Source organism: Plectropomus leopardus, chromosome 11, assembly GCF_008729295.1.
Source record: "Plectropomus leopardus isolate mb chromosome 11, YSFRI_Pleo_2.0, whole genome shotgun sequence".
NCBI classification, from domain to species: domain Eukaryota; kingdom Metazoa; phylum Chordata; class Actinopteri; order Perciformes; family Serranidae; genus Plectropomus; species Plectropomus leopardus.
In genome coordinates this window covers 28,132,234-28,156,608 of record NC_056473.1, presented here as the reverse complement: position 1 = coordinate 28,156,608, position 24,375 = coordinate 28,132,234, and the positions used below count along the sequence as shown (strand labels likewise).

Genomic DNA, 24,375 nt, shown 5'->3' with positions numbered 1-24,375 from the left:
CACAACATATATATTCATAATATTTACACACTGTAACATTTAACTTTTACTTGAGTAAAAGCTCAAAGTACTTCTTTAATCACTGTTTGCAACTCAAACAAGCTTTAATTAAGCTCCAGAAAAAGGACAACAACGGAAAAAAATCTATCTTGTTCCTCACCTGGTGTACCAAGGACCCCCTGTGCAGTGACTGCAGTCCCCCATGCTGACTTGCTGCCCCTGAACAAGACTTTGCCACTGAGTCAGGTTACAGGTCTGCACATTCATTATTTTACCATATGTGCATCTGCGGCTGGACTGTGGAGCTGCAACACCTGCAAACACAGTTATTCAAAAATACAGCATATATTAGCTGTGGTGATAATAATCCCTGCCAGGCAAAAACCAAAGCAGAGTCCAGGAACTCTGTCTTCATATAAGTGGTAGAATCAGTATTCAGATCATTTATGTATGTAAAAGAAGCAATCACACAATGTAGAAATATTTCACTGCAAGTGCAAAAGTATGAGCTAAAAATGCACTTTAAGTATCAAAAGTTAAAGTTCTCATCATGCGAAACACCCCCTGTGAGTGGTATTTTATTTTAAGATTGGATCATTATTAGGTAAACTGATGCATTACCAGTATTTAAACATTGTTATTGATTAAAATCTATTTAATTTTAAGTGCTTTGTTTACTTTGAAGTTAGATCTAAAATATTGCATAAGGTTTTATAAGTTATATTTTTTGTATATGAAAAGAAACCACTGATTATAGTTGTGAAATACTCTGTGGATTGAAGCGCAATATGTACCTTTGAAACATAGCAGAGTAGAAGTGCTAAGTTGCATAAAATCAAAGTACTTCGGTAAAGTACAAGTAATACAAAAATTGTACTTATGAAAAGTGCTTAAGTGAAGGTACTTTGTTGCTTTCTACCACTGCTGTAGGATTATGTATTTCCCTGCCTGTAAAAAAAAATCTGTAGAAAATTGTTAATCCTTAATCAAAGGTGCTATCTGAAAAACCACTGCAGCGCAACCAACAGGTGACACTGGCTCTGACAGCTGTAAGCTGTGCTGAAGGTATACGCAGGCAAACAGTGTAAACCCACCTCTTTTTTCAGGCCATTTACAGTGTACCCAACTATCAGCCAAAAAAAAACAAAAAAAAAACACTGGAATATAGGTTTACCCACTTCCTCCTCTGTTACTTACCAATATACCTAGTGGTAAACGAACTGCTACCATTACACCACAGCTGTAAGTTTTAAATACGAGGCAGTGACTCCTGCCTCTGGATTAGGTTACTACATTGCAATATCAACTGGTAAACAGAAATTACAGAGATGAAGATGTTGATTTGAAATCAGAAAACTGGGGCTTTATGGCTGCGATTCACCAGAAGACTCTGACTGACTCCAGAAATAACTAAAATGAGGCCACAATTTTTAAAAATAAAATTTCTAGTGATGCTAAAAATGCTCCAACATACCGTTCAGACCTGATTTCAGTGCCGCCCTATGAAGAGGGCTTGATAAATGCTGCTCTGTTCCTTATAGAAACTCCAAGATATGGAGATACACAGTGGTGTGTGAGGTAGTTATTCTTTATTTGAGTATTTTCTTTACATGCAACTTCGTACTTTTACTTCACTACATTTCAGAGGGCAATATTGTACTTTTTCCTTCAGTGCATTTATCTAACAACAAAAGAGTTTATAAAATGTGATGTTTTATTATGAATCAAATTCCCAAAGTTTATACAAGCACAACTGCAATGACGAGTTGATTGATCAGTCACTTGACAGAAAAGTAACTTGCCAACTACTTTGAGAAACATTAAGTTATTTTCTTTCATATATATATATATATATATATATATATATATATATATATATATATTATATATATATATAAATTTGGAGATTTTAAGTTTTTGTTTTGTTTGTTATTGTTTGTTTAGGTGGGTGTTTTTTTTTGTTGTTGTTTTTTTAATGATTTGAAGTTTATTATATACTTTTACTCAACCACATTTCAGAGGAAAATATTGTACTTTTTCCTTCACTGCATTTATCTGACAGCTTTAGCAACCCTACAAAAAAGGAAAAGTTTATAAAATATGTTTTGTTATAAATTAAATTACCAAGCTGTTTAGAAAGGCACAACTGCAATGATGATTTAATGAAGTCAGAGATATTTGTTTTTAATTATTGTAAGTCTTATAATTGTTTTTTGTTAGGGTGATGGTGTTTTTTTCCTTTTTGAAATAACTTTAAGTTTTGGTGGTGTTTTTTATCATTATTATTCGTAGTAGTAGTAGATCTAGTAGTAGTAGTAATGTACCTCTAATAATTTTAAGTTTTGGTGGTGTTTTTATTATTATATTTATTATTATTATTAGTAGTAGTAGTAGTAGTAGTAGTAGCAGTATTACTTTTTAGATAATTTTCAGTTTTGTGAGTGTTGCTCTATTGTTTTAAATAGATTTTTTTCTTTATCTTGGTACTTTTACTTTTCACAATTGAAGTACTTTCTCCTGAATATACTTACCTACTTTTACTTAAGTAAAGGACCTGAATACTTCATCCACTGTGGACACATTTCAAATGCCAAATTCAGTCTTTACAGACGGTCCCTAACTCCCTCTCACACGTTATGTTGATATAAATATATACTACATTGAAAAGAAAAACAATATAACAAAGTAACAGGTGTTTTCTATCTAAAGTCTAAAAGTCAGTTTACTGCTATTTCAATTACGTGTAAGTAGGCTTCCGGGCATTTTATCATGCAGCGTAAAATATCAGTAATAAAACGTGCCGAGTCGTAAACATACAATTTATTCAATGCCTTAAGTAAAAAACATAATGGCGCGTTCAGTGTAAATGCAAACGCATTGTACCTGTTTTCTGGAATAATACTGTCGCTGTTTGGTTGCATCTGTTTCCGAGTGGGTGTTTGTGTCTGTCGTAGTATCTGGCAGCCGTGGACAGTCCCAGCCGGTGATTCTTGCGTCGGTTTCTCGCTCAGCTGAACCTCCGCAGAAGGTCTTTCTGTGTAGCCGGTTAGCATCATGGCGAACGTGGTGGATACTAAGCTATACGACATCCTCGGAGTTTCACCGTCTGCCTCTGAAAATGAACTGAAAAAGGTACACGATTTAATGTTTCGTTGGTAAATTGAATGTGTTTAGCAAGAACGGGATAAAAAGAAGAGAGGTCACCTGTGAAATTTGGCCTAGAAAGAAGCTATCAACGTGAGCTAGGTTACTGAAAGCTAACGCTAGCTAACGATTCTAAGCGGCAGATTGCTAGCCTCGCCAGCAAGCTAAGCTAGCTAGATAACTACTCAGTACTTAATGGCACGGCGTTTTTAAACACTTAAAATTAACACTATTCATTGGCGTTTGTGAAATATCGACAACGATTGTGATTTTCCTTGTTTCATCAGTTACATAGTTTACACGGATGGGGTTAGCCTGCCGGAAAACCAAGCAATACACTGATGACCACGAGTGCGATAGCTTGCCGGCTATTGACATTAAATGATGCATTCCAGGAAATAGTCTCCACCAAGCCGTTGAGAAACGAAGCAAGTGCCGGCTAAATAGCTCACGTAGAAGCAACAAATCAAGAAAATAAACCGTCATGAGAGTTTGTAGCGTTGGTGTAACATCTGGTAACGCCAAAATATATCTCAAGCTAACGTTTGTAGATAAACTTGTGTGTTTCTTACAAGATAACGTTGTCATCCGTCGTGTGGCTAACACCACCGTACACTTAGCGTGACGTTAGTTAGCCGATCTCCGTGTACCACAAACTCCATTCAAACATCAGGCAGGTAGGCATTGTTTGTTATCAGCAAAACTATATCCCGTAATAAACACGATTTTAGATCATTTGAAATATGTTTTCGACCGCTTCTGCAGTCATTATATATTCTGTGACTCAAATCAACCAAACAAACTAACGTAAATGTAACGTGAAGACAGTCAACCCAGCTTAAAACAAAATCAACATACTGGGTGGTGGCGACAAGCGACACAGTAAATTACTTTCAAACCGTCTTTTTGTCAAATTGATGTAGTTTTAATTTCATGTTATCGGATTATGGATTTGCCAGAAGATCTCGATGTGATTTAACGTCTGGTACAGCAGGTAAACTCAAAATGTATTTGCAGATTCTCAGGTGTAGTTTTATTGATGTCCTCTTCACGCTCGAGGAGGCTATTTAGAGTATGAGAGATGTCAAAGGCAGCGATGCTCTTGCCAATGTCCTCATGGTTTTGACAGCAGGCCTAGAAGCCAAGCCCTCGGCTTGTAAAGACAGATAATACACTTAGTGACTTGCTAGCGGAGCTATTTGACACAGTTGGCACCTGAGCTCAAGATGCAAACACAGCGTTGTTCACTTTGATTTTTGGTTTATTACAGGCCTACCGCAAATTGGCCAAAGAGTACCACCCTGACAAGAACCCCGATGCTGGAGACAAGGTATGATGCACCAAAGCATGTCATGGTAACAGCACCATACTTAGCAGCGGCAGCTCAGTTGCTCAACAATTGGGACCAATAAATAATGTCAACTTAGTTTATCTCGATGACACAGCCCAACTCTTTGAGGATTTAGACAAGGTACAGATCAGAGCATGAAATATGAAACAGCATTTCCCTAGTGAAATGCACACCAGTGTTGATTTGTACTGCTCTATGACTTATTCCTTAGATTCAGCATGAATGTGACACAAGAGACTAGACTTAGGAGCTCATCAAAACAAAACTAGTTGACCCTTTTTGTTGTGATGTACTGATATGTTTGTCTCCCACAATGTGTCAAACTGTGTGATTGTGCCTTTTTTCCAGTTTAAAGAAATCAGTTTTGCCTATGAGGTGCTGACAAACCCAGAAAAGAAGGAGCTTTACGATCGCTATGGAGAACAGGGGCTACGGGAGGGAGGTGGTGGAGGGCCTGGCATGGATGATATCTTCTCTCACATCTTTGGCGGAGGACTGTTTGGGTTCATGGGGGGACAGGGCAGAGGACGCAATGGAGGCAGGAGGAGAGGAGATGATATGGTACACCCCCTGAAGTAAGTGTGTAACATGAATACAGTTTGGCATCTTCGATTGGCGGTTCAAATTTAATGTGTCGTCCCAAACATCTCATGACTCATTTGTCTTGCAGAGTTTCTCTTGAAGACCTCTACAATGGCAAAACCACCAAACTGCAGCTCAGTAAGAATGTGCTGTGTGGTGCCTGTAATGGGTGAGTTTGCTTTCATTTTAATCATCAAAAAAATCTATAGTTTCAAAGTGCTTACGTAAGACACTATGTAATTGCAGTAATTTTTTGGATAGAAATTTCTGTTTACAATGCTGATGTTTTGCCTTTTAGTCAGGGGGGTAAGGCAGGAGCTGTGCAGAAATGTGTGGCATGCAGAGGACGAGGTATGAGAATTATGATTAGACAGCTGGCCCCTGGGATGGTCCAACAGATGCAATCAGTTTGCACAGACTGCAATGGAGAGGGTAATATGTCCATTAACACCCACACATTGACTACACTTTTAAAAGACTCGGATAATGTACAATTACGAGCACAACGGTGCTGAATCTCTGTATATGTGTGCTCGTGTAGGTGAGGTGATAAACGAGAAGGACCGCTGCAGAAAGTGTGAGGGTCATAAGGTGTGTAAGGAGACTAAGCTTCTGGAGGTGCATGTGGACAAAGGCATGAGACATGGACAGAAGATCACATTCTCTGGGGAAGCTGACCAAGCACCAGGTGTCGAGCCAGGAGATATAGTCCTCGTGCTGCAAGAGAAAGAACATGAGGTAAAAACACAATGGCCCTCTGATACTGTATTTATCTTATTATCATGGCTAAGAACATTGTTCTTATTGAGAGGATTTTTCTACATTTATTTAAAATGAAACTTACGCAACAAATTTTGGATTTCAATCGCTATTAGGAATTCCGCCGTGAGGGCAGCGACCTTCACATGGTGCAACGCATTGGCCTTGTCGAGGCTCTGTGTGGCTTCCAGATGACAGTCACACATCTTGATGGACGTCAGTTGCTTGTCAAATATCCACCTGGCAAGGTCATCGAGCCAGGTAAACATTTCCTCGTACCTTATTCATTATCTTGTATCACTTTTTGTTCTGATGGACATACTAATATTCAAAAGATGATTGCTTTTACATTTACAGTTTGCTGTTTATTTACTGCATCCATTTAGATTTTTTTTTTTTTGCAGCTAGTTTTACTTTCTCTGCCTAACATTTCGCAGCTAACAAGCCATCTTGTGATTTATTAAGGTTTATAATTTCCTGTTAAATACCAAAGGCATCTGTAACACACAGTTAACGGTAGTTTGTGCACAAAAATGTAATTGTTCTCCCCCCAGATCTTAAATATACAAATACATTTTTGTGAATATGGATTGAAATACTTGTTTTCTTATCAAGTTTGCAAATATAAAACACATTACAAATGACAGGTTGTTAAATTGTTTTTGTAGCACATTATAATATTGGAACAGCAAAGTGCACATATTTAAAGTCGATTTTAACTGCCTGATAATAATGTTATATGACAACATACAATACACAGGTTGTAAATTGCAGGGTCAAATGTTCTTTTTTGCACCTGCATACCTTAACACCCTTTTGTTGGTGTGTGTTTGTTTGGCAGGCTGTATTCGAATGGTGAAGGGAGAGGGAATGCCTCAGTACAAAAACCCATTTGAGAAAGGAGACCTTTACGTCAAGTTTGACGTCCAGTTCCCTGAAAACAACTGGATTAGCCCTGAAAAACTGAATGTGAGTAGCAATTGTTAAACATACTGATTTGCACAATTTTAGCCCACTTAAAGGGATAGTTTGGCTCTTTTTAAGTGGGGTTTTATGAGGTGCTTATCCATAGTCAGTGTATTACATACAATAGGTGTCAGTCGCCACGCTGCCAGTTTGGAGAAGCAGGCTGCAGTGCCAGCACGGAAGCTATGCAATTAATTGTTAAGAGGTCAGCAACAAATCCTATTTTAGTCACCAGAAAGAAAGTCTCAGCTACAAACTGTTTGCTATATTGAGAATATTTTCACTGCTTTACCTTACCACCAGACAGCAATTTCCAACGGGGAACTGAAGCTGTTATTTCACGCTTTTCAAAACCAGACTCCTTCAAGAAAAACAGTCGTTGGTATACTGCTGCCTCAGTTTGTTTGTTGAGTTGTTCGACATTGGTGTTTTAAAGGGTTGGTTTGGATTCACCAAAGTTACACAATAACACAAACACACCAACTGACTGAGGCAGCAGTAGACCAGCAGCTGACGTGTTCATCAAGCTAAAATTGCAATTTTTGTCTGGAGTCTGGTGGCTTTGATAAGAGCATAGATGGGGGACTAAAGCCATGAACAGGTTTCCCCTCAGAAAGGAGTATCTGCGTTAAGGTAAATATAATGCACTAACGCTGACAGCCCTAATTTAAACTGTTATATATTTATTGAGATGGGACTTTTTTAGGTGGTTAAAACGCATTTTGCTGCTGCTGTCCCCGTAGATTTCTTAACTTCTGTTTCGGTACTCCAGCCTGTTTCTCCAGACTGGGGGCGTGGATGACTTAAGATAAGCACCTCATACACTCAGACTTCAAAAGATTCAAATTATCCCTTTTAGCTTGACTGCTTGTGATTTCATGATGTATTCATTCAATTTCTAATATAATCTTTCAGGAACTCGAGTGCTTGTTGCCTGCTCGCGCTGAGAATCCAGTTATTTCAGCAGATGCAGAGGAAGTTGACCTGACAGAATTTGACAAGAGTCAAGGGTCAGGAGGAGGAGCCAGAAAAGAGGCCTACAATGATAGCTCTGATGAGGAGGGGGGCCACCATGGCCCAGGGGTACAATGCGCACACCAATAGAAAGACTCATACATAAACATGCACACACATAAATACATAAACATCCCTTGACTCCCATTGCTAACACCATTCAAGACTTGACGCACATACATGCAGATTAATCTCCTTTCATGATTACTATGAAAGAGATACACACATATATCCACCCTCCTCAGTTCCATGGTGCCCATAAGTCAGAGATATGCTGGACGTGTGATGACCATTTTGTGTTTATGGACAGTAGTGCTCATCAAAGCCTCCAGCAAGAAGGTTAACTGACTGAACTTGACTTGGACCGCCCTGTTTTCATCCTAGGCTTTTACCTTTCACTGTGGGAAACACCAGTCTAGTGTAAAAAATGCAAATATTGTTGACTATCTTGTATAAGGTGTAGTTTAGTCTTTCACACACAAGCGCATGCTGCTTTCTTGCCGAAGATCTTGCACATGTAGATCCAGGGTCTGGACAGGACACTACGGAGAAATCTGACACCACACCTGTTTAAATTTCAGCGTGTCACTCTTATCAAAAGTGCCCTGCTATCATATGAGCTGGCCTGATAACAAACCCTAAAAGTGTGTCCTCCGCACAGCCTGCTGAGAGCGTTTAATCCACCTCATCCTCTAAGAAGAACTGTCATATTTCGAAAATGTGGTTTTTAGTTCCCAGCTGTCACATTGCAAAAATATTAAAGCCCTGAGTAAAGAACCTGTCAGCCAGGCACCATGTTTTTGTTTTTCTTTTAGTTTGGATTTCTAACTTGTTGGTTTGAATGTTAGTGTGTTCGAGACCACAGAACTTGAACCTAAGTTGCATACTCTTCATCTGATTTGAGGACACACTTGTGTACTTCGTATGTCTGTCTGTGTAATGCAGTGGCTCGGTGTGTGTGAGCTGCTGTGGAATGTTCTGGCTTATTAGAGTGATAGGTATTCCTGCTTTGTGTTGGACTGCAGTGCGAGTGGACATTATATAGGGTCAATTTAAGAGGAAAAAAAACAGAATGTTTATTTGCTGAGAATCTCTCCCATGTAGACATTTTCCCTCTATTCACCAGGAACAAGAGAGGAGGATTTCCTCTCTTGCAGGAAAACCACTGGGCCCGCACCAAACCTCTGTATTATACATATCTGCCCATCATAGAGTTGTTAGCCAAACCTACATCCTTTTCTGTCTTACAATAGTCCCATCCCCATAAACCTGTAAATAAGTACTGCCCCAGTCCATAGGTGCATTCAAAGTCTACAGCAGTGTCCTTTGTCTAGTCACATTATTTCTTACACAAGTGAGTAATGGCCAGCAGTGCCAATATAAATGTTATGTTCACATGAAGGAGAAGTTGATGGATCTCTGTAGACTGCTATCATGCACCTCTGTGACTCATCGTGTATGAAATTTAGGCCACAGGGGGGGGGTCATGTGTACACAACTAAAGGGGGTCATTGATAAATGACATTACTGTTGATGCTTATGTTTGTCAAGATGATAATTAAACTGTATAATAAACAGTCACTTCAAATTTGAGATTGTCTTATTTTATATTCATAACCTCCGTTCTCAACATTTTTTATACTGAGTGCTTTCAATACATGACCATAAAACAGGAGGCCGCTGCAGCATTACACTTAAACACATCTACATCTACTAGTACTATCTTGTAAACAATGTGGCATAATAGATTCTCAATCATTGGAAAACCATACATTTTTTGGACAGCGTTTACAATTATGAACGGAAGACTTCACACACAAAATGAACATTTGCATATCAGTGACTCACCGTGTGTTGACTATATCAGATACATGTTTACAAACTCACACAACTCATGCAGTATAAACCAGTTCTCACTTATCCATATGCTCAGAGCTCTCCAAAGACATGCATTTTTTCGCTGAAACCACTTAAAAGTAGCGCAGCAGTGAAGGTGTGTGTTCTATTGAGCTTACCCAGCTGTGCTCCTCCTCAATGCACAAGGGACTCCATGCACAAGTGTTTTAGAAAGTAGTTTAATAATAGTAGTAGATTTTCAGCAAAAAATGCATGCAATGTTTGGGAGGTATTGAGCATGCAACTGGATGGCTGACACTTGGATTATATAGCATGAGTTTGTAAATTGGTGTTTTTATATAGTTTGCTGTTGTTAAATGCCAACATATTTCACTTCCAACTTGCAAATACAGATGCATCTAAAGTGGCACGAAAAGTCAAATCATGACGCTCTAGGTACCCCTCCTGTGCTGGTTTTAAACATTAAGGGACAGCCAGTCAATTTACGCACATTATATGCATACTGTCTTTTCAAAATAAACTTCTGTTTTCAAAGTAATTGTAGTTTCTGCTTGATGAATGACAGCAGGCTCTTTCAAAATAAACTTGGAGCATAGATAAATCAATTTAGTTTTAATATTTACTTCCTTTGATTTATCTCTGAGCCGGGGGAAGCATCAGAGCAGCAAAAAATACTGCAGCCTGGTGGGTCTCCTGCCGTGACTAAAAAGGTGTCTCTGTGCGTCAGTATCTGACGCTGGGGGCCACTGACCAAACACTGGTATTAGAGAGTTTAGAGTAGTGAGTAAGACAGGGTTTTAAATGTGGTTCCCCTTTTACTTTAGTCTTTTCTCCCTTTTTGGATCCTGTATTCACTGTGAAGGCATGCAAATTAAATGCAGCACAAGGGGACTGATTGATATGCAGATGATCATACTGTGGGTAAGGTATTTCTTTAAAATTCCATTTTAATTAGAAAGTAATTTAAGCAGCTGCAGTTTGTCAGTCTGCTTCATTATCTGTCTCTCTGCTGTGAAGAGCTACTGGACCCAAGAGTTCCTTAAATCCTGCAGTATTCCTGGAGGATAAAAAAGTAAATATAGGTGGTGTTGGTGAACCTTATTTTGGGGTTTCCTGTTTAACTTAAAGGGGTGTCTCTTACCGATCTCGCTTAGACTGCATGACATAAGAGCGCTCTCTTCTCAGCTGCTCCAGTCGCTCTCTAACAACTGTCTTCTGCTGGTTCTTATCCTCCTAAAGCACAACAATAATGGTGACAATACAAAACTTAGATAAAATCTTGCAGATTGAATCCACCAATAAAGTGTGTTTTACCTGTGGTAGATCTTGTGTGAGGTGCCGTAGCCTGTCTGTGTGTTTCAGGCCCAGCAAGTCCTCCTCTGCCTTTCTGCTCTGGATGATCGACAGACGCTCCTGAACCTGAAAGACAAACAGTGTCAGAGTGACATGTCACCTACCTCTGCCTCTCACAAACATTGATCTGAAAACTCTGTCAGCGCTCCTATCCACCTCTTCCACACCATTCTCTCACCCTCAGCAGCTGTCTCTCTCGATCTCTCTGCTGCCTCTGTTCCACCTTTCTTTGCATGTCCACCAGGTTGCGCATTGTCCTTTCTCTCTCCATGGCCTCCCTCTCTTCAGGGTCACGGTCAACCTTTACAACAAGAAACAGCAAATGGGTGGCGCTTTAAATCTCAATAATGTGGAAATGTTTTGCACAAATCATGAGCACTGGTTGCACAAAGATATTAATATTAATATATAACAATAATAATAATAATAATAAACTTAATGTATGGGGGGGGGTCTCCAGTCACTGCTCGACATACACGGCGGGGCAGCGGTTTCAACGCTTATAGGCAACATTGAGAGCGAGTGCGGAGAATGGGTCACGAGCGCTTTAAATCTGGCATCTACGATGAGTGAAGCTGCTGGTTTATGTGAGGACAAATGCCGAGACAGCAACGTGTTGCGGAACAATAGAGCGTGAGTTAAATAATCGTAAAATGATAACACAAATAAGTAAATAATAAGTTAATAAAACTTACTATCTTGGAGATAGTAGTAGAGCGACATAGATGTGACACTAAGTGAGGGTGTAGCTCGCGAGTTCTTTTCATCTCTGGAAAAGAGAGGCAGTGAGCGGAAGACTGAGGGCACAGGATAAAAAGAGGCAGAAGAGGTGAAAGATTGCACAACCAACAGAGAGGGTGGGCTGCATAAGATATTAGTATTTTATATACAGTATACGTAACACACTGTGGGGGTAGGTGGGATAGAAGTGGATATGTGAGGGTGTATGAATCAACATAGTAGTGAGATAAAAGAGGCATGTGAGTGGATGAACAAAAGACCGGCTCCTGGAAGGACTGGGTCCTAGGTGTCATAGAATTATTGCAGTTGCAGTATGCATAAAGAGGCATGTCGCCTGTAAAGAAAAGGCGACGGTTTTGAAGAGAGTGGAGATTTATAAGAGTGAGGAGGGCCAGTGAAATGTGGGGAGTGTGCTGCAAAAGGGCATGGGACATAGGGGATTCTACTTGCACTCTACTCTATGTTGGGATGTAAAGTTTAGGGGGACGAGAGAGCCTATGTAGAGTGTCTTTATCTTATGCAGAGATTTGGCTCTTCAAGGATGATTGTGTAAAATAGTGTGATTGGTCGGTATACTATGGTACCTGGGGGGTGGAAGTGGGCGTCAGTACGGCGCGAGGCATTAGTATTATTGGTGATGAGCTATAGCACACGTGAGGGGTAATTATGATTTTTGGGATGAGGAGTATGTGATTATATTTGTGCGGGCTGTTGTAGGTTGAAGATGTATTGACACATGGCGAGGCATGATGCTGGGGTCGGGGGACCAGAATCGCGTGGAGTGTGTAGAGTGGATGTGTTTGGAGCGATCTTGTTGGAGTAAACCGTAGGCGTGAAATGTCAATTATACTTTATCCCCCAGTGTGTATATACTGTATATAAATATATATATGATCACTATGTTGTTTGCATTTTATTTTGTTTTTTTATTGCTGCCTAGTCTTTATCTGCTACTTTTCTGAAAAGCACTTTGTAACCTTGTCAAAAAGTGCTTTTCAGAAAAGTAGCAGATAAAGACTAGGCAGCAATAAAAAAACAAAATAAAATGCAAACAACATAGTGATCATATATATATTTATATACAGTATATACACACTGGGGGATAAAGTATAGTTAAAAAAGTAGTTTAAAATGGCCATGGAGGGATGACAAAACCTAGGAATATATTTAGTATTCATAAATGCATCCCTAAAAAAGAAAGTTTTAAGAAGGGATTTAAAGATGCCAATAATGTAGTGTCTCAATAGGCAGAGTGCTCCACAACTGTGATGTATTTTGGAGAAAAGCCATGTAATGCTTTCAAATTGATCATTCAAATTTTAAAATTGATGCGGTAAGTACCAGGCAGCCAGTGTAAATTTGCTAGCACAAGAGGATTATGTTTAGGTTTTTTTGTGCCTGTTGAAATTTGAACAGCAGCATTCTGCACCAACCGGAGTTGAAGGGAGCTCTGTTTGAAACCAGCGTGAAATGCATTAGAGTAATCAAGGCCAGAGAAAATAAAAGCATGTATAACCTTGTGTAAGTCTGAAGAAAGATTGGATTTGGATTTCTAAGCTGAAAGAACTGAACAACATTTTTTACTTGTGCATCCAAACAAAGATCTAAATCAAATACTATGCCAAGATTTTAGCAGTCTGCTTCAAATTTATTATAAAGGGGAACCAAGCTTGCTGTGGACCAAGCTGGTGGAGTCTTTTGACTCTGTGGCTTAAATCTCTGTTTTGTTATTGTTAAGTTAAAAAAAGTGACTTCCAGTACTTCATATTGTTGGTGCAGACGACAAAGTTATCTAGGGAGTTAGGAGACTGGAGGGGAACATTTGCGGTAACTGCGTGTCATCTCAATGGGAGACACCGTGATGTGACGCTGGACTCACTGTGGCTTGTGAGTTATATGTCTGGTCCTCAGCATGAGCAGGATCAGGCCCTCTGAGCTCCCACAGCTCGGACTCTGTTGCAGTGAGACACATTTCCACCTCAAGCTCTTCTCTCTCCACATTAACTGTCTCACTGGGCATTTCGGAGCAGAGGTCACCAGCACGCTGCTGAATCTCAGGTGAGTCAACTGACAGATGTGGTTGCAGGTCGCATTCGGAATCTCCTGTCTGTGGTTGATCAGCTGTTGCTCTCTCCTCCGAGGTCAACTAATGAGAATATTAAAAATCAGATGCATGACATTATAATACATTTTTTTTTTGTTGTTTTTTTGGGGCTTTATTGCCTTTAATTGACAGGACAGTGTAAGTGTGAAAGGGGGAGAGAGAGAGGGAGACATGCAGCAAAAGGCAGAGGCCGGACTCAAACCCACAGCCACTGCAGAGAGGACACAGCCTCTGCACATGGGCCACTGAGCCACCAGACGCCCCTCATTTTGTTTCATTTTGTTTTGAATCTTCAGGAGCAGCCTGAGCAATCTTTTTTTTTTAATTGTGAAATTGTCAAGAGAGACATACAGTGAACTAAGACTGCGAAACAAAACAAAACAGAGAATACAGCACAGGCTTTAACTGAAGTGTATACAGGCAATGTGGTCAAAAACCAGAAAATATAGCAAAAACTTGATGCAGATGCACAAGTGTGTGTGTGTGTGTGTGTGTGTGTGTGTGTGTGTGTGTGTGTGTGTGTGTGTGTGTGTGTGTGTGTGAGAGAGAGTGTGAGAGAGAGAGATTGGGGTGAGTGTTTGTAGGGGGGAATGAGGTTAGAAAAATGCATTTTATCTACCCACAACTGCATATATACCACATTAACATGGTTTTATACATATATCAATGTGTCATCATTTAGAAAAGAAAAATGGAAAAAAGACTAAATAAATGAATAAATAAGGTAAATTGAATTTAAAAAATCATTAATAAATAACTACATACGTTTTATTTTTACCACTATCATCATAAGTAATTGGGTCATAAATCAGTGTGTGTGTGTGTTAGAGAGAGGGGTTCAAAGAGAGAATAGGGGATTGTGTGAGCGTGTGTGAGATATGACGTTTTATGGTCTGCTCTGTGCTCACAGAGTACCTGTCCTAGTGTTGTAGTACCTGAGATCGGTCTTGGTCTGGAGATCGGAGGGTCTCTGTATCAAGAGCAGTTTGACTTGGTCTTGTCTCGGTCTCAAACACAGCAGACTCCGGATTTTTTATTAAGACCAGTCGAGACCACAACGGATTTATTTTCTCAATTACTGTGATTGGATGTTAAACTTCCTTCTTAAAATTCTGCCAATCACATTAAGTCATTTGTAGTCTACTTTTTTGTCACCAATAATGGCTGCCACCCTTCATAGAAATCAGAGGAAAATTGTTTATAAATATATCTGAGCTTGACTAGCTCTCACCCCACTTTCATCTTGGTCTTGGCCCCTTTAAGTCGTGGTTTTGTCTCGGTCTCGGCAAACCCTGGTCTCGGTCAAGTCTTTGTCTTAGTTAGTATGGTCTTGACTAAAACACTAACCTGTCCTGTGTGGCAGTGCTGATGTGCAGACTGTGTGTCAGGATGACCTGCAGATTTCTCATCTCTGTCCGTCTCTCCAGAAGTCTCCTCAATCTGTGTGTGTCCAGCTGTGCAGCTTGTGTCACTTGGCTGCTCGTCCTGGCTCTGATCCGTGCCTCTAACTGCAGCCTCTACCTCAAACTCAGTGTCATCCTCTGGTGGTTTGCTCCAAGCCAGGGCGATCAGCGAGCCCTGTTTCTCATAACTGCCCACGTCTTCTTCTTCCTGTGCTCCGTCTGCGGCGGGACTCTGATGAGCTGCATCTGATACACACAAGATCTCCAAGTAGGGCAGGTCCTCCATGACCGCTCCACAGCCTGGGGAAGAGCAACATATTGTAATTGCAGCTGTGACTGTGTAGTGATCTGTGCTGGCCTGTGTTTGCAGTACCTGTGCAGACATCCTGTTTGTCAGTCCATTCTGCAGCGTGCGCCTCTTTTTGTTCTCTGCTGATTGTTGAGGGTTCAGCTGGCCCACCACGGCTGTTTTGAACATAGAGCATACCGCTGCGGCAAGACTGAGCTGTGAGTTGCTCTTTGCTGCTATTTTCAGTTAAGTTCGGATAAGGAGTGCCTGAAGTAAGCGGGCCATCCGAGATCAGGTGGAGTAGGTTGGTGTAGCGCCGTGCTTGAAGTTGAGATTCATACTCAGCTCGCAGAGCTTGGAGTCGATGCGCGCTCTAAAAAATAACAAGCTGTGCTTTATTAAAAGAGCCTGTGTTATTGTGGACTCTTTGGACTGGATGCTGTGTTTGTCTTGACTCACCGTGTCCATCAATGCTGGCAGTAAAGCAGAAGCTTGGACCTCCTGAAGCTCCACCAGATGGGTCAAGAGGAGCAGGGAACACTCCTCCAGCTCGTGTTGGTACCACATCGCCGGTTTACTGCTTATGTGGGCCTGCATTTTGGGCTGATGGTTTACTTGCTTTAAGGGACTCTGAATCTGCAGGCCGGTATGGATTTGTCTCAGCCTTTTTATAAAGCCACTTCTTAAAGCAGCTTGCTGATGACTATCTGCATAGGAAACAGGAAACAAGAAAGATTGCATACAAAAACACATACAATTCTGACAAGCATGCATCAAAAAAAAAACCCCAGAAAATATTGATTTACCCTCTTTATGAGGCATTGTGCAACCTGGCTCTTGTAAATCCTCTATGGAGACCCCATTTGCCAACTTGACCAGGTGCTTCCTCTCCTGCTCCTGAGTCAGCACCAGCAACTGCAGCACTGCCTGCTGTAACAGGGCCAGTGTTTTTGTTCTGATGCTGATAAAACTACTGACAAGAAACATCTTACTCACGAATTCAAATTATTTTAGAGGTCCAGTGTATAGGATTTAGAGGGATATGTTGGCAGAAATGGAACATGGTATAATAAGTAGATTTGCTTTAGTGTAGAATCTGTAAATAGTCATTGCATTTTTGTTACCTTAGGATGAGCCGTTAATATCCACATAGGGAGCAGGTACTCGTTTATGTTGAAAGTGTGCAACAGCAGACTGACAGGCAAAACCCTCCAAAACAGACAGCTTGACTTGAAGCTATCTCAGTCGACTGAATCTCCAACTTTCAGGGTGTAGACTCAGTGAAAACCTCCTGAAAAATGAACACTGAAGGAATTCTAACCGGGAGAAGTTTCAGCTGGTTTCAATCTGCAATCCTCACTGCTAGAAGCCACTAAATCCCCCTAAATCTTTCCCACTGAACCTCCAAGAGTAATGTCATGACCTGATGTGCTGCCTATGCAGATTTACATTACCTGCTGTGGTGATAATGAGACATCGTCTCTCTTTTGCTCTTCCTCGTCACCATGTAGCCACAGAGCAGCCTGCTCTGCTCTGCAGGGGCTCCTAACATGCTGCCTGAACACAAACACAAGAGACACACGGCATGTAGCTGAATCAGAGTGTGCATGTTATAAAGCAAAACCTGCTGATAGTGAGCACATTTTCGTTTTCATTGTTCATTGTTAGTGTTTGTCGGCTCACCATGTCTCCCAGGACTGCCGAGCTGCCAGAAGAGCGCCGTAAGACTTTTTTTCTCTCTGAGCTCTCAGAGTTGCTAAACTGATGTACAGACACAACAGTTTCAGGTTCTCCCTGTCCAGCCTAGAAGAGAAAAAAATAAGGTGTGAACTCATTCTTGAGCTGGTTAGAGCTACACCTATGCACACATCTATGTATGTCAAATATGGAATAAAAATGTGTTTGCAAACAATTCATTGTGTCTTACAGTAAGAAAATAAGATTATTATAAGGGTATCTGAAGGCAAGCATGTGGATTATGTGGGATTACAGTCCTTCCAGTATTTCAGAGGCTGTTTTTGGGATTGTCACAGTCTGAAATGTCTGATTTCGTGGCAGCTTTTCAAAAAAGTTAAGATGCAAGTCGCTATATTTTAAATTGATGTATTTGTCTCAGCCAATACAGGCTTAAAATAAAACAAATATTTTAAAAAATCCTAGCTGGTCCAATGTTTTCTTTTGTCTGCAAAAAAGTGTTTACCTCTTGCCCAGGACTGTCAGTGTGTCCCTTTCATGTTGACGAAATGCGTGTAAATCACAAAGGAGCGAAACCGCAGACCAAGACTGCTCCCTGGACTCTGATTGGCCTCTCAGGCAGGTCCTGCAGGAGAATCATATCTATTATGGTACTTTTTTTTTTTTACGCCTATGAAGGAAATATGGCAGGTGGTTTGTAATGTTTACTTGAATTCGATAAAGTACACTATGTGTGTTTTTTTTTTATATACATAACTGAAGGTGTGTTTCCACAAACTATTGCTCTCTCTATAGTTCACTCTGTATCTTTATTTTTGTTTTTGTGTGATCTGGAACCAAGAAACATTGTTGTGTTGTGTTGTTTGGTAGCTCAGTTTAAGACATCTTAGTATTTAGTTTTCATTTCATCTCAGATTTCTTATAATAACCTTGTTATTGTGTGTTACCTGTATATCCTGAATGCTCCTGGCAGCTCAGCCAATCGTAGCATGTCACCTGACTCCAAAGCTTCTTCTGCAAGGTCCTCCAGCCCCTCCTCTTCCTTACATTGTTGCCATGGCAGCAGGGTCTCCCAGATACTCAGAGCTGTGGTATCACCGAAAAAAGAAGAGGAAGAATAAAAAAAAAAAAAAACAGGAATGTGAAGCACCTGGACCAGGCTCTGTGATGCTGAGTAAGCTATAATTATGGTTAGGAGGTTGTTTTCTGTGAAATTCCTCCTTACTGTAGTGTTCCTGGAGCATTTCTGTAAACAGCAAGTGGGTCACCACATCGTACTTCACTTCCACCAAGAGGAGGACGTCTGACAGGGAGACGCAGCCCCAGGCCTGACCTCTAACTGTCAGGCTTTGGCCCTGCAGGGGAGACGGCAGTATAGTCTGCACACCCTCTGATGCCAGTCTGAGAAGATAAACACATATCAATATTATAATTACAATATACAAGCATTTCAATGTAAAATGGCTGGCTTGTAACTTTAAATAAAGGTGTTGTTGGTTTCTGGTGTTTATCTTCCTCTTTTATCTGTAAATAATAATGAAAAATTATAGATATTTGATTTGGGGTATGTGGGTGTGTGAAAATATATATATATATATATATACTTTATCATAAATGAGTAAACAAAAGTAAAGTACCATATTTGACTTTTAAACTTCTTAAAGTTGAGCTGCTCACCTGGCCCAGCACTTCCTGGCTGCCGTTTTGAGCCTCTTTTCTCCTCTCACACTCCCACACAGCTCTTTTTTCCCCAGCTCTCTTTTAAAAGTATTTGGGTCTGTGTTTTGGTGGAAGCAATTCAGCACATGAGGATCGATGATAACTGTTTCGTCCATCTCAGAAAAATGGTTCAAATTTCCAGCATTTAGCAGCTGGAGATCCCAGTAGAGCTGCAGATAACAACAGTGACTTTTAGTAGTGACAAAACAATATTTTGGTCACCTGGTTTCTCACACACTGTTAAATTCAGAAAAAATAAAATTAATTAACTACCTTTTCCTTCTTTTCTCTCTCTCTTTCCATTTCTAGAAGAACATCAAACACGTTTTCACCAGCACAGGACCAACTACTGTCACCTCCAGCAATCTGAAACAGATGGAGGTACAGAGAAGTATCCTATAAAATGACAGAGGATTTGATCAAATCGCTGTTTTGTTGTTAAAAAAAATGTTTCTAGCGCTGCTTCCAGAGGCATATTACAAGTATTTAAACCTCTGGACTCGGAGCCAATTAGTGTGATTTCTTTCCAAAATATGCGAAAAGGCAATGTGCAACTTGGTAAGACATTAGTAGATTTAGAAATGTATTTTTTTTAAAAAGCTAGGGAAAAAATCTAAGCTAGGGGGAAACTATATTTATAAAAATAATCATAGTTACATAATTGAAATTAGGATACATAATTATCATATTTTTTAAGTCCTTCCCCAGGTCGTTTCCTTATTTTTCTTTTTTAATTAATTATTTATCTTATTCACTTTTCATTATTTTACATTAAATTTTTTTGGACAAATTTTGTGATTTTCTTGTACTTTTTTACTAATTTCATGCACATTTTTGGGTCATTTCTTCTTTCCTTGCACATTGCCCTATTTCCATGTTTTTAAAAGAATGAAGCCAGTTAGGTCAAGTTTTAAATAGTTAAAGGGTTAAGATATACCAGAGTTTTTACCTTCCTCATGGCCACGTGTGCTTCATCTGTGTTGGAAGGGACATGAAACACTTTGCCGTAGAGGAGACTCACATCCTCAGAGGAAAACTGGGCTCCGGCGCACATACCCAGTGATCGGTACAAACCGGCGACACAATCCTGAAGGAGGAAACCCAAAGATCAACTGTAGTTTACAAATACACATGTGAAACAAATCCAGTTCTCAAGCATCAAAACATGTTACCTGCTCCATGTTTTCACCACAGTGTGCTGATCAATTATACAGACTGTTACTATAGTTACAGCAGTCCTCTGGACAACAGCTGGATCAGGTTACCAAGCAACAAAAGTGACAGTGTATCTGTCAGAGGGGGAAACGTGATACATTACCATGTGACTCATTTCGCTTGTGTGAAAGGTGCTCTGTGACATCCAACTACTAGAGAAAGTGAGTGGATCCAAGTGAGTCTGTCTCATGTCTTATCTAATATTAGAGATCATCCACTGGTAATATCACAGTAACACTCCATATCACCGTTAACCTCCTGTTGGTTTCCTAATCATTTCCAAGAAAGCTTCCTGTGAAGAATCATAATTGGTTAATTCACATTTGTGCACATTCAACTAACCTGCTGTGCATTCACATAACCCTTTGAAACACGAGCAAATTGGTTTAATTTCTCTGAACATGGGGAGAAGGTGATGAGCAGCTTAACCCTTTAATACCTGGATTGATATCAGTTTGGTTGTGCTGCATTTAGATGCCTTTTGCTAGCATTTAAACCTCTGAAACACCAGAAAATTGGTTTGATATCTTTAAAAGATTTGGGGAAAACATATTGTGCAACTTGACAAGAACTGTCCCACAAATGCAAAAAAATAAAAATGAGTAAAGGGTGACAAGGACATGATCTGAAAGTTAGCTGATGGATTATTAGATATGATCACAAAATGCGGGAAAAAATAACCAGAAAATTCTTTTGATTTTTTTGTGACAGAGCAAAGAATTAAAAAAAAAAAAAAATTGCACTCTCTTTGGGTTTTTTTCTTGTGTTTTTGTTTCTTTGTTTTTTACTTTTCTTTTTTTACTTGGTGATTTTAATTTTTTTTTTTAAAAAGGTACATTTTTGGCCATTTGTTATTAAGTTGGTCTTTCCTTCCCATGTTTTTGAGAAAAAAAAAAAGCCAAGTAAGAAAAGTCAATAACAAACAACAAAATGACCCCCCCCCCCCAAAAAAACCCCCAAACAAACGATAAAAAAAATGTTATGTTTATTTCTGAAACATAAATTTAAAGACATAGTTATAATTATAATAATCATAAATATAATTTTCTGGATATTTTTCCCTTTTTGTGATAATCTTATAATAATACCCCATTTAAAAAAATACTAATGATTTTCAGGTCATTGTTGTCACTTTTTTCCACTTTTTTGACTTCTTGCAATTTGAGGGAGATTTCTTATATGGATAATTACAAAGACAGGCTGTTTTATCTAGAGCAGTTTACAGAGGGCCGAGCTAAAGATTTGGTGATTAACTGTCAATACATGGATTCCAAAAAAGGCTTTTTAGAGACAAAGGGATAGAGAGACCTCACACCAATTTGCTCAGGTTTCAAAGGGTTAAACGCTCTCTTTCTTAAACAATAAGAACAAATTAATTAAAAATGTACCGCATGAACACTTTTGTCTAAATTATTAAACATATAATTAAGACCATATTACACATTTCTCTCCAAACATCAGAGGAAATAATACAGGAATTACAAACCTGTAAACAAAGTTGTCATACTGATGACAGAAGTTGAATATCACAAATATTAGTGAGGCCTTTGTTTATTCGTACGGTGGCAACCTGAGATTATGTGGCTTATAGTCAGACATTGCACAGTACTGAAATAAACCTGCACAGTAAACAAATGGTCTTTCAAAAGTAAATAATACTGTTAAAATAATCTTAAGGCTTTTATCTCATAAATGTGTCAAGCCAAACAGGTAGGGACAACACCAATGAACTTGTGAAATCAAAACGACAAACCCCTTGTGTAGTATAAATATTCAGTGCTACATATAACAATGCTTAGAAACAGAAAAAATGCAGTATTTCACTTCAATCAGTATCTTAAATCCACAAGTCCTCTGCTGTTGCATTTTCAGTATACAGTAATAGACAGTTAATGCCGTCCTCGAGTGTATCGACCATTATCAGAGGTGGCAGTGCATGTGTGTGTGCATACAGGTAAGCGTCCACGTGTAAGTGAGCAGTCCAGAGAATTATGGGGAGTTTTCGTGAATGATCTTAGGGCACTTTTCGGGCTGTATGCAGTAGTTGTTGTGTAGAACCAGACCAGCAGGACACTGGCAGCCTGGGACACAAGGCTTAAAGCAGTGGCTCTCTATAACCCCCAGTGGTACATCAATGTTAAAGCAGGTTACGGGACAGGGGGGTCCGCACTCGTCAAACACAAAGCCCCTCTCCACTGGACAGCCCACAGCTGTGGAAGACAGCGACAGAGGGAAAACAATGAGAGACTGAGAACACTACAGCTTCAAGGGGGACTAGTGGAAATTAGCAGGAGTCTGACAGCAGCAAGATCCTCTTTGCGTTTTCATTTGTGGCTACATTGTTATGTCCAAAGCGTCACTGACCAATTTACAAAAGGAGGAGGTGGCCTTTTGTGTGTTTGAGCCATAAAGTGTGTTTTCAAATCTAGAAATGAAAAAAAAATATAGTTGTTTGACTCTGTGATTATTATTTTACAGTCGTGTTCGAAAGGATAACATCTTATATTTTCATTGCATCTTATGTTTCTATTCGCTTCATAATCAGAGAGTAAAAATTTAAAGCTCCTGAAAACGTGGTTTCAAATCTGTGATAAATGAGATAAACAGAGGATTTTCTGGCTGTTCTGACTGACTTTCAATGTAATGTAATGTGACAAACATTTTTTCACATATCCAGTTTATTCTGATTGACTTTAAATTAATTCAGATGCCATTTAATGTAATAAATGAATGTTTATTCACATGATATTTAGGTTGTTCTGATGGACTATAGGCACATTGGGTTTTTATCTGGTTCTGGTTGTATTCTCATATTTTTCTCGTCATTTTCTAGAACTGTATACTGGGGCTCTGTGTGTATGTGTCTATATTTAGATATTTATATTTATCTGTACATGTGTATATATACACATTTTTGCTATTTATTTAATTATGAAAAAAAAAAAAAATAAAAACAATCAAACAAAAAAGAAAAACACCAACAATATTCACAATTGTAAAAAAACAGGAAAAAAAAACCACAACAAAACTCAAAAAAAAAAAAAAAAAAAAAAAAAAAAATAAATATATATATATATATATATATATATAATATAAAAAACACCCACAAAACTCAAAAGTATTAAAATAAGGGAAAAACAAAACAAACTCAGAATTATTTAAAAACAACAACAACAAAAAGAAAAAGACTTAACGGTTTGTCAAAATAGCTGGCAATGAATTTTATATCAACTGACTGATTGATTCAGTCAGATTTTTTCCTGCAGTGTTGGATTACAGCAGGTGTCGCTTGAAAATGATCCGCCCCAAATGTTGAATAGATAATTACGGCCTCGCTTTGGCTGATTAAGAAAACGTGTTTTTAGGGCCTTTAAGTGTGTGATTTACTCACCACACAGAGATGGGCTTCTCCATTGCAGGACGACTCCGGCCTCTCTGCACTGACTGGCGTAGGCCTCCAGTGTGTCACACAGACACTCATCAGTGTTGGCCCCGCAGGCACACTGGTCGTACACACAGGCTCCGTACCACGGTTCAGGAGACACCACGCGATGGCAGGGCTTAAAGACAGTGGACTTAAGGACTTTACAGCGAGCGTTAGCCCCCTTCTTGGCCTGGTAGCCTGCGTCTTTACAGGGGTCGACATCCTCACCGGGGCGACAGGATGAAAGGGAATGGCTACCGTTTGTGACCTAGAATGACAAACAGATGTTAAGGCTTGTTTTTGTAGAACAATTTATTTTATCCTACCTCTCTGTGTTTATTTTTATATGATTTATTTTACCCTCCAGCTGTTGCCAAAGTCAGACTCTGATAGGCTGAGTCGTCCACTGGGCGTTCGAAGGTCATCCTGGTAGTAGTTGTTGAAGTTCCCACAGAGGCCACATGTATGGCCCTTATAGGAGCCCGGCACACTCACTTCTAGATGTGAACGGCCGCTCCACAGCACCTAAAGGTGGACCAGTGAGTGTATAAGTATGTGACAGATTTGAGAGTGTCCAAACTGTTTCCAATCAGATGTTATCATACGATTAAAAAGAAAAGACTGTACCTTCAGCCCGATGTTAGTGTTGAGTAAGATGGTGTTGGTTTGTCGTTCTACATATATGTACGGTTCTCTGAGGAACGGCAAAGTCACTTCCTCATCATTGACCTGAGGAGCGTAAAAATGGCCGAGTCGATG

General features: G+C 39.6%; 3 protein-coding genes across 3 annotated transcripts in view; 1 reads left to right on the top strand and 2 right to left on the bottom strand.

The window, feature by feature from the left end:
* The first annotated feature begins 2,961 nt into the window (after positions 1–2,961).
* dnaja2b (DnaJ heat shock protein family (Hsp40) member A2b) lies at positions 2,962–9,409 on the top strand. Its single transcript, XM_042496494.1, has 9 exons — positions 2,962–3,132; positions 4,415–4,474; positions 4,844–5,070; positions 5,166–5,246; positions 5,376–5,509; positions 5,619–5,815; positions 5,953–6,097; positions 6,678–6,805; positions 7,718–9,409. The coding sequence occupies exons 1-9, from the start codon at positions 3,055–3,057 to the stop codon at positions 7,904–7,906; spliced, it is 1,239 nt and encodes a 412-aa protein (XP_042352428.1). The 5' UTR covers positions 2,962–3,054; the 3' UTR covers positions 7,907–9,409.
* A 918-nt stretch (positions 9,410–10,327) lies between these two features.
* On the bottom strand, positions 10,328–20,158 carry LOC121950182. Its single transcript, XM_042496105.1, has 15 exons — positions 20,150–20,158; positions 19,927–20,064; positions 18,484–18,613; positions 18,206–18,344; positions 17,247–17,366; positions 17,018–17,120; positions 16,370–16,493; positions 16,023–16,270; positions 15,648–15,936; positions 15,219–15,574; positions 13,647–13,913; positions 11,205–11,327; positions 10,988–11,092; positions 10,815–10,906; positions 10,328–10,730 (listed from the first exon to the last, which is right to left on the bottom strand). Exons 1-15 carry the CDS (start codon positions 20,156–20,158, stop codon positions 10,655–10,657), a joined length of 2,319 nt encoding a protein of 772 aa, XP_042352039.1. The 3' UTR covers positions 10,328–10,654.
* Positions 20,159–21,319: 1,161 nt separating this feature from the next.
* LOC121950780 (kielin cysteine rich BMP regulator) overlaps positions 21,320–24,375 on the bottom strand; it is a 32,427-nt gene continuing 29,371 nt past the window's right edge. The window contains exons 43-46 of the mRNA XM_042496889.1: positions 24,244–24,345; positions 23,977–24,141; positions 23,584–23,884; positions 21,320–22,402 (exon numbers count right to left, since the gene is read on the bottom strand). Of these exons, the coding sequence (XP_042352823.1) occupies positions 22,182–22,402; positions 23,584–23,884; positions 23,977–24,141; positions 24,244–24,345 (789 nt within the window). The 3' untranslated portion in view covers positions 21,320–22,181. The remainder of the gene's footprint in view (positions 22,403–23,583; positions 23,885–23,976; positions 24,142–24,243; positions 24,346–24,375) is intronic.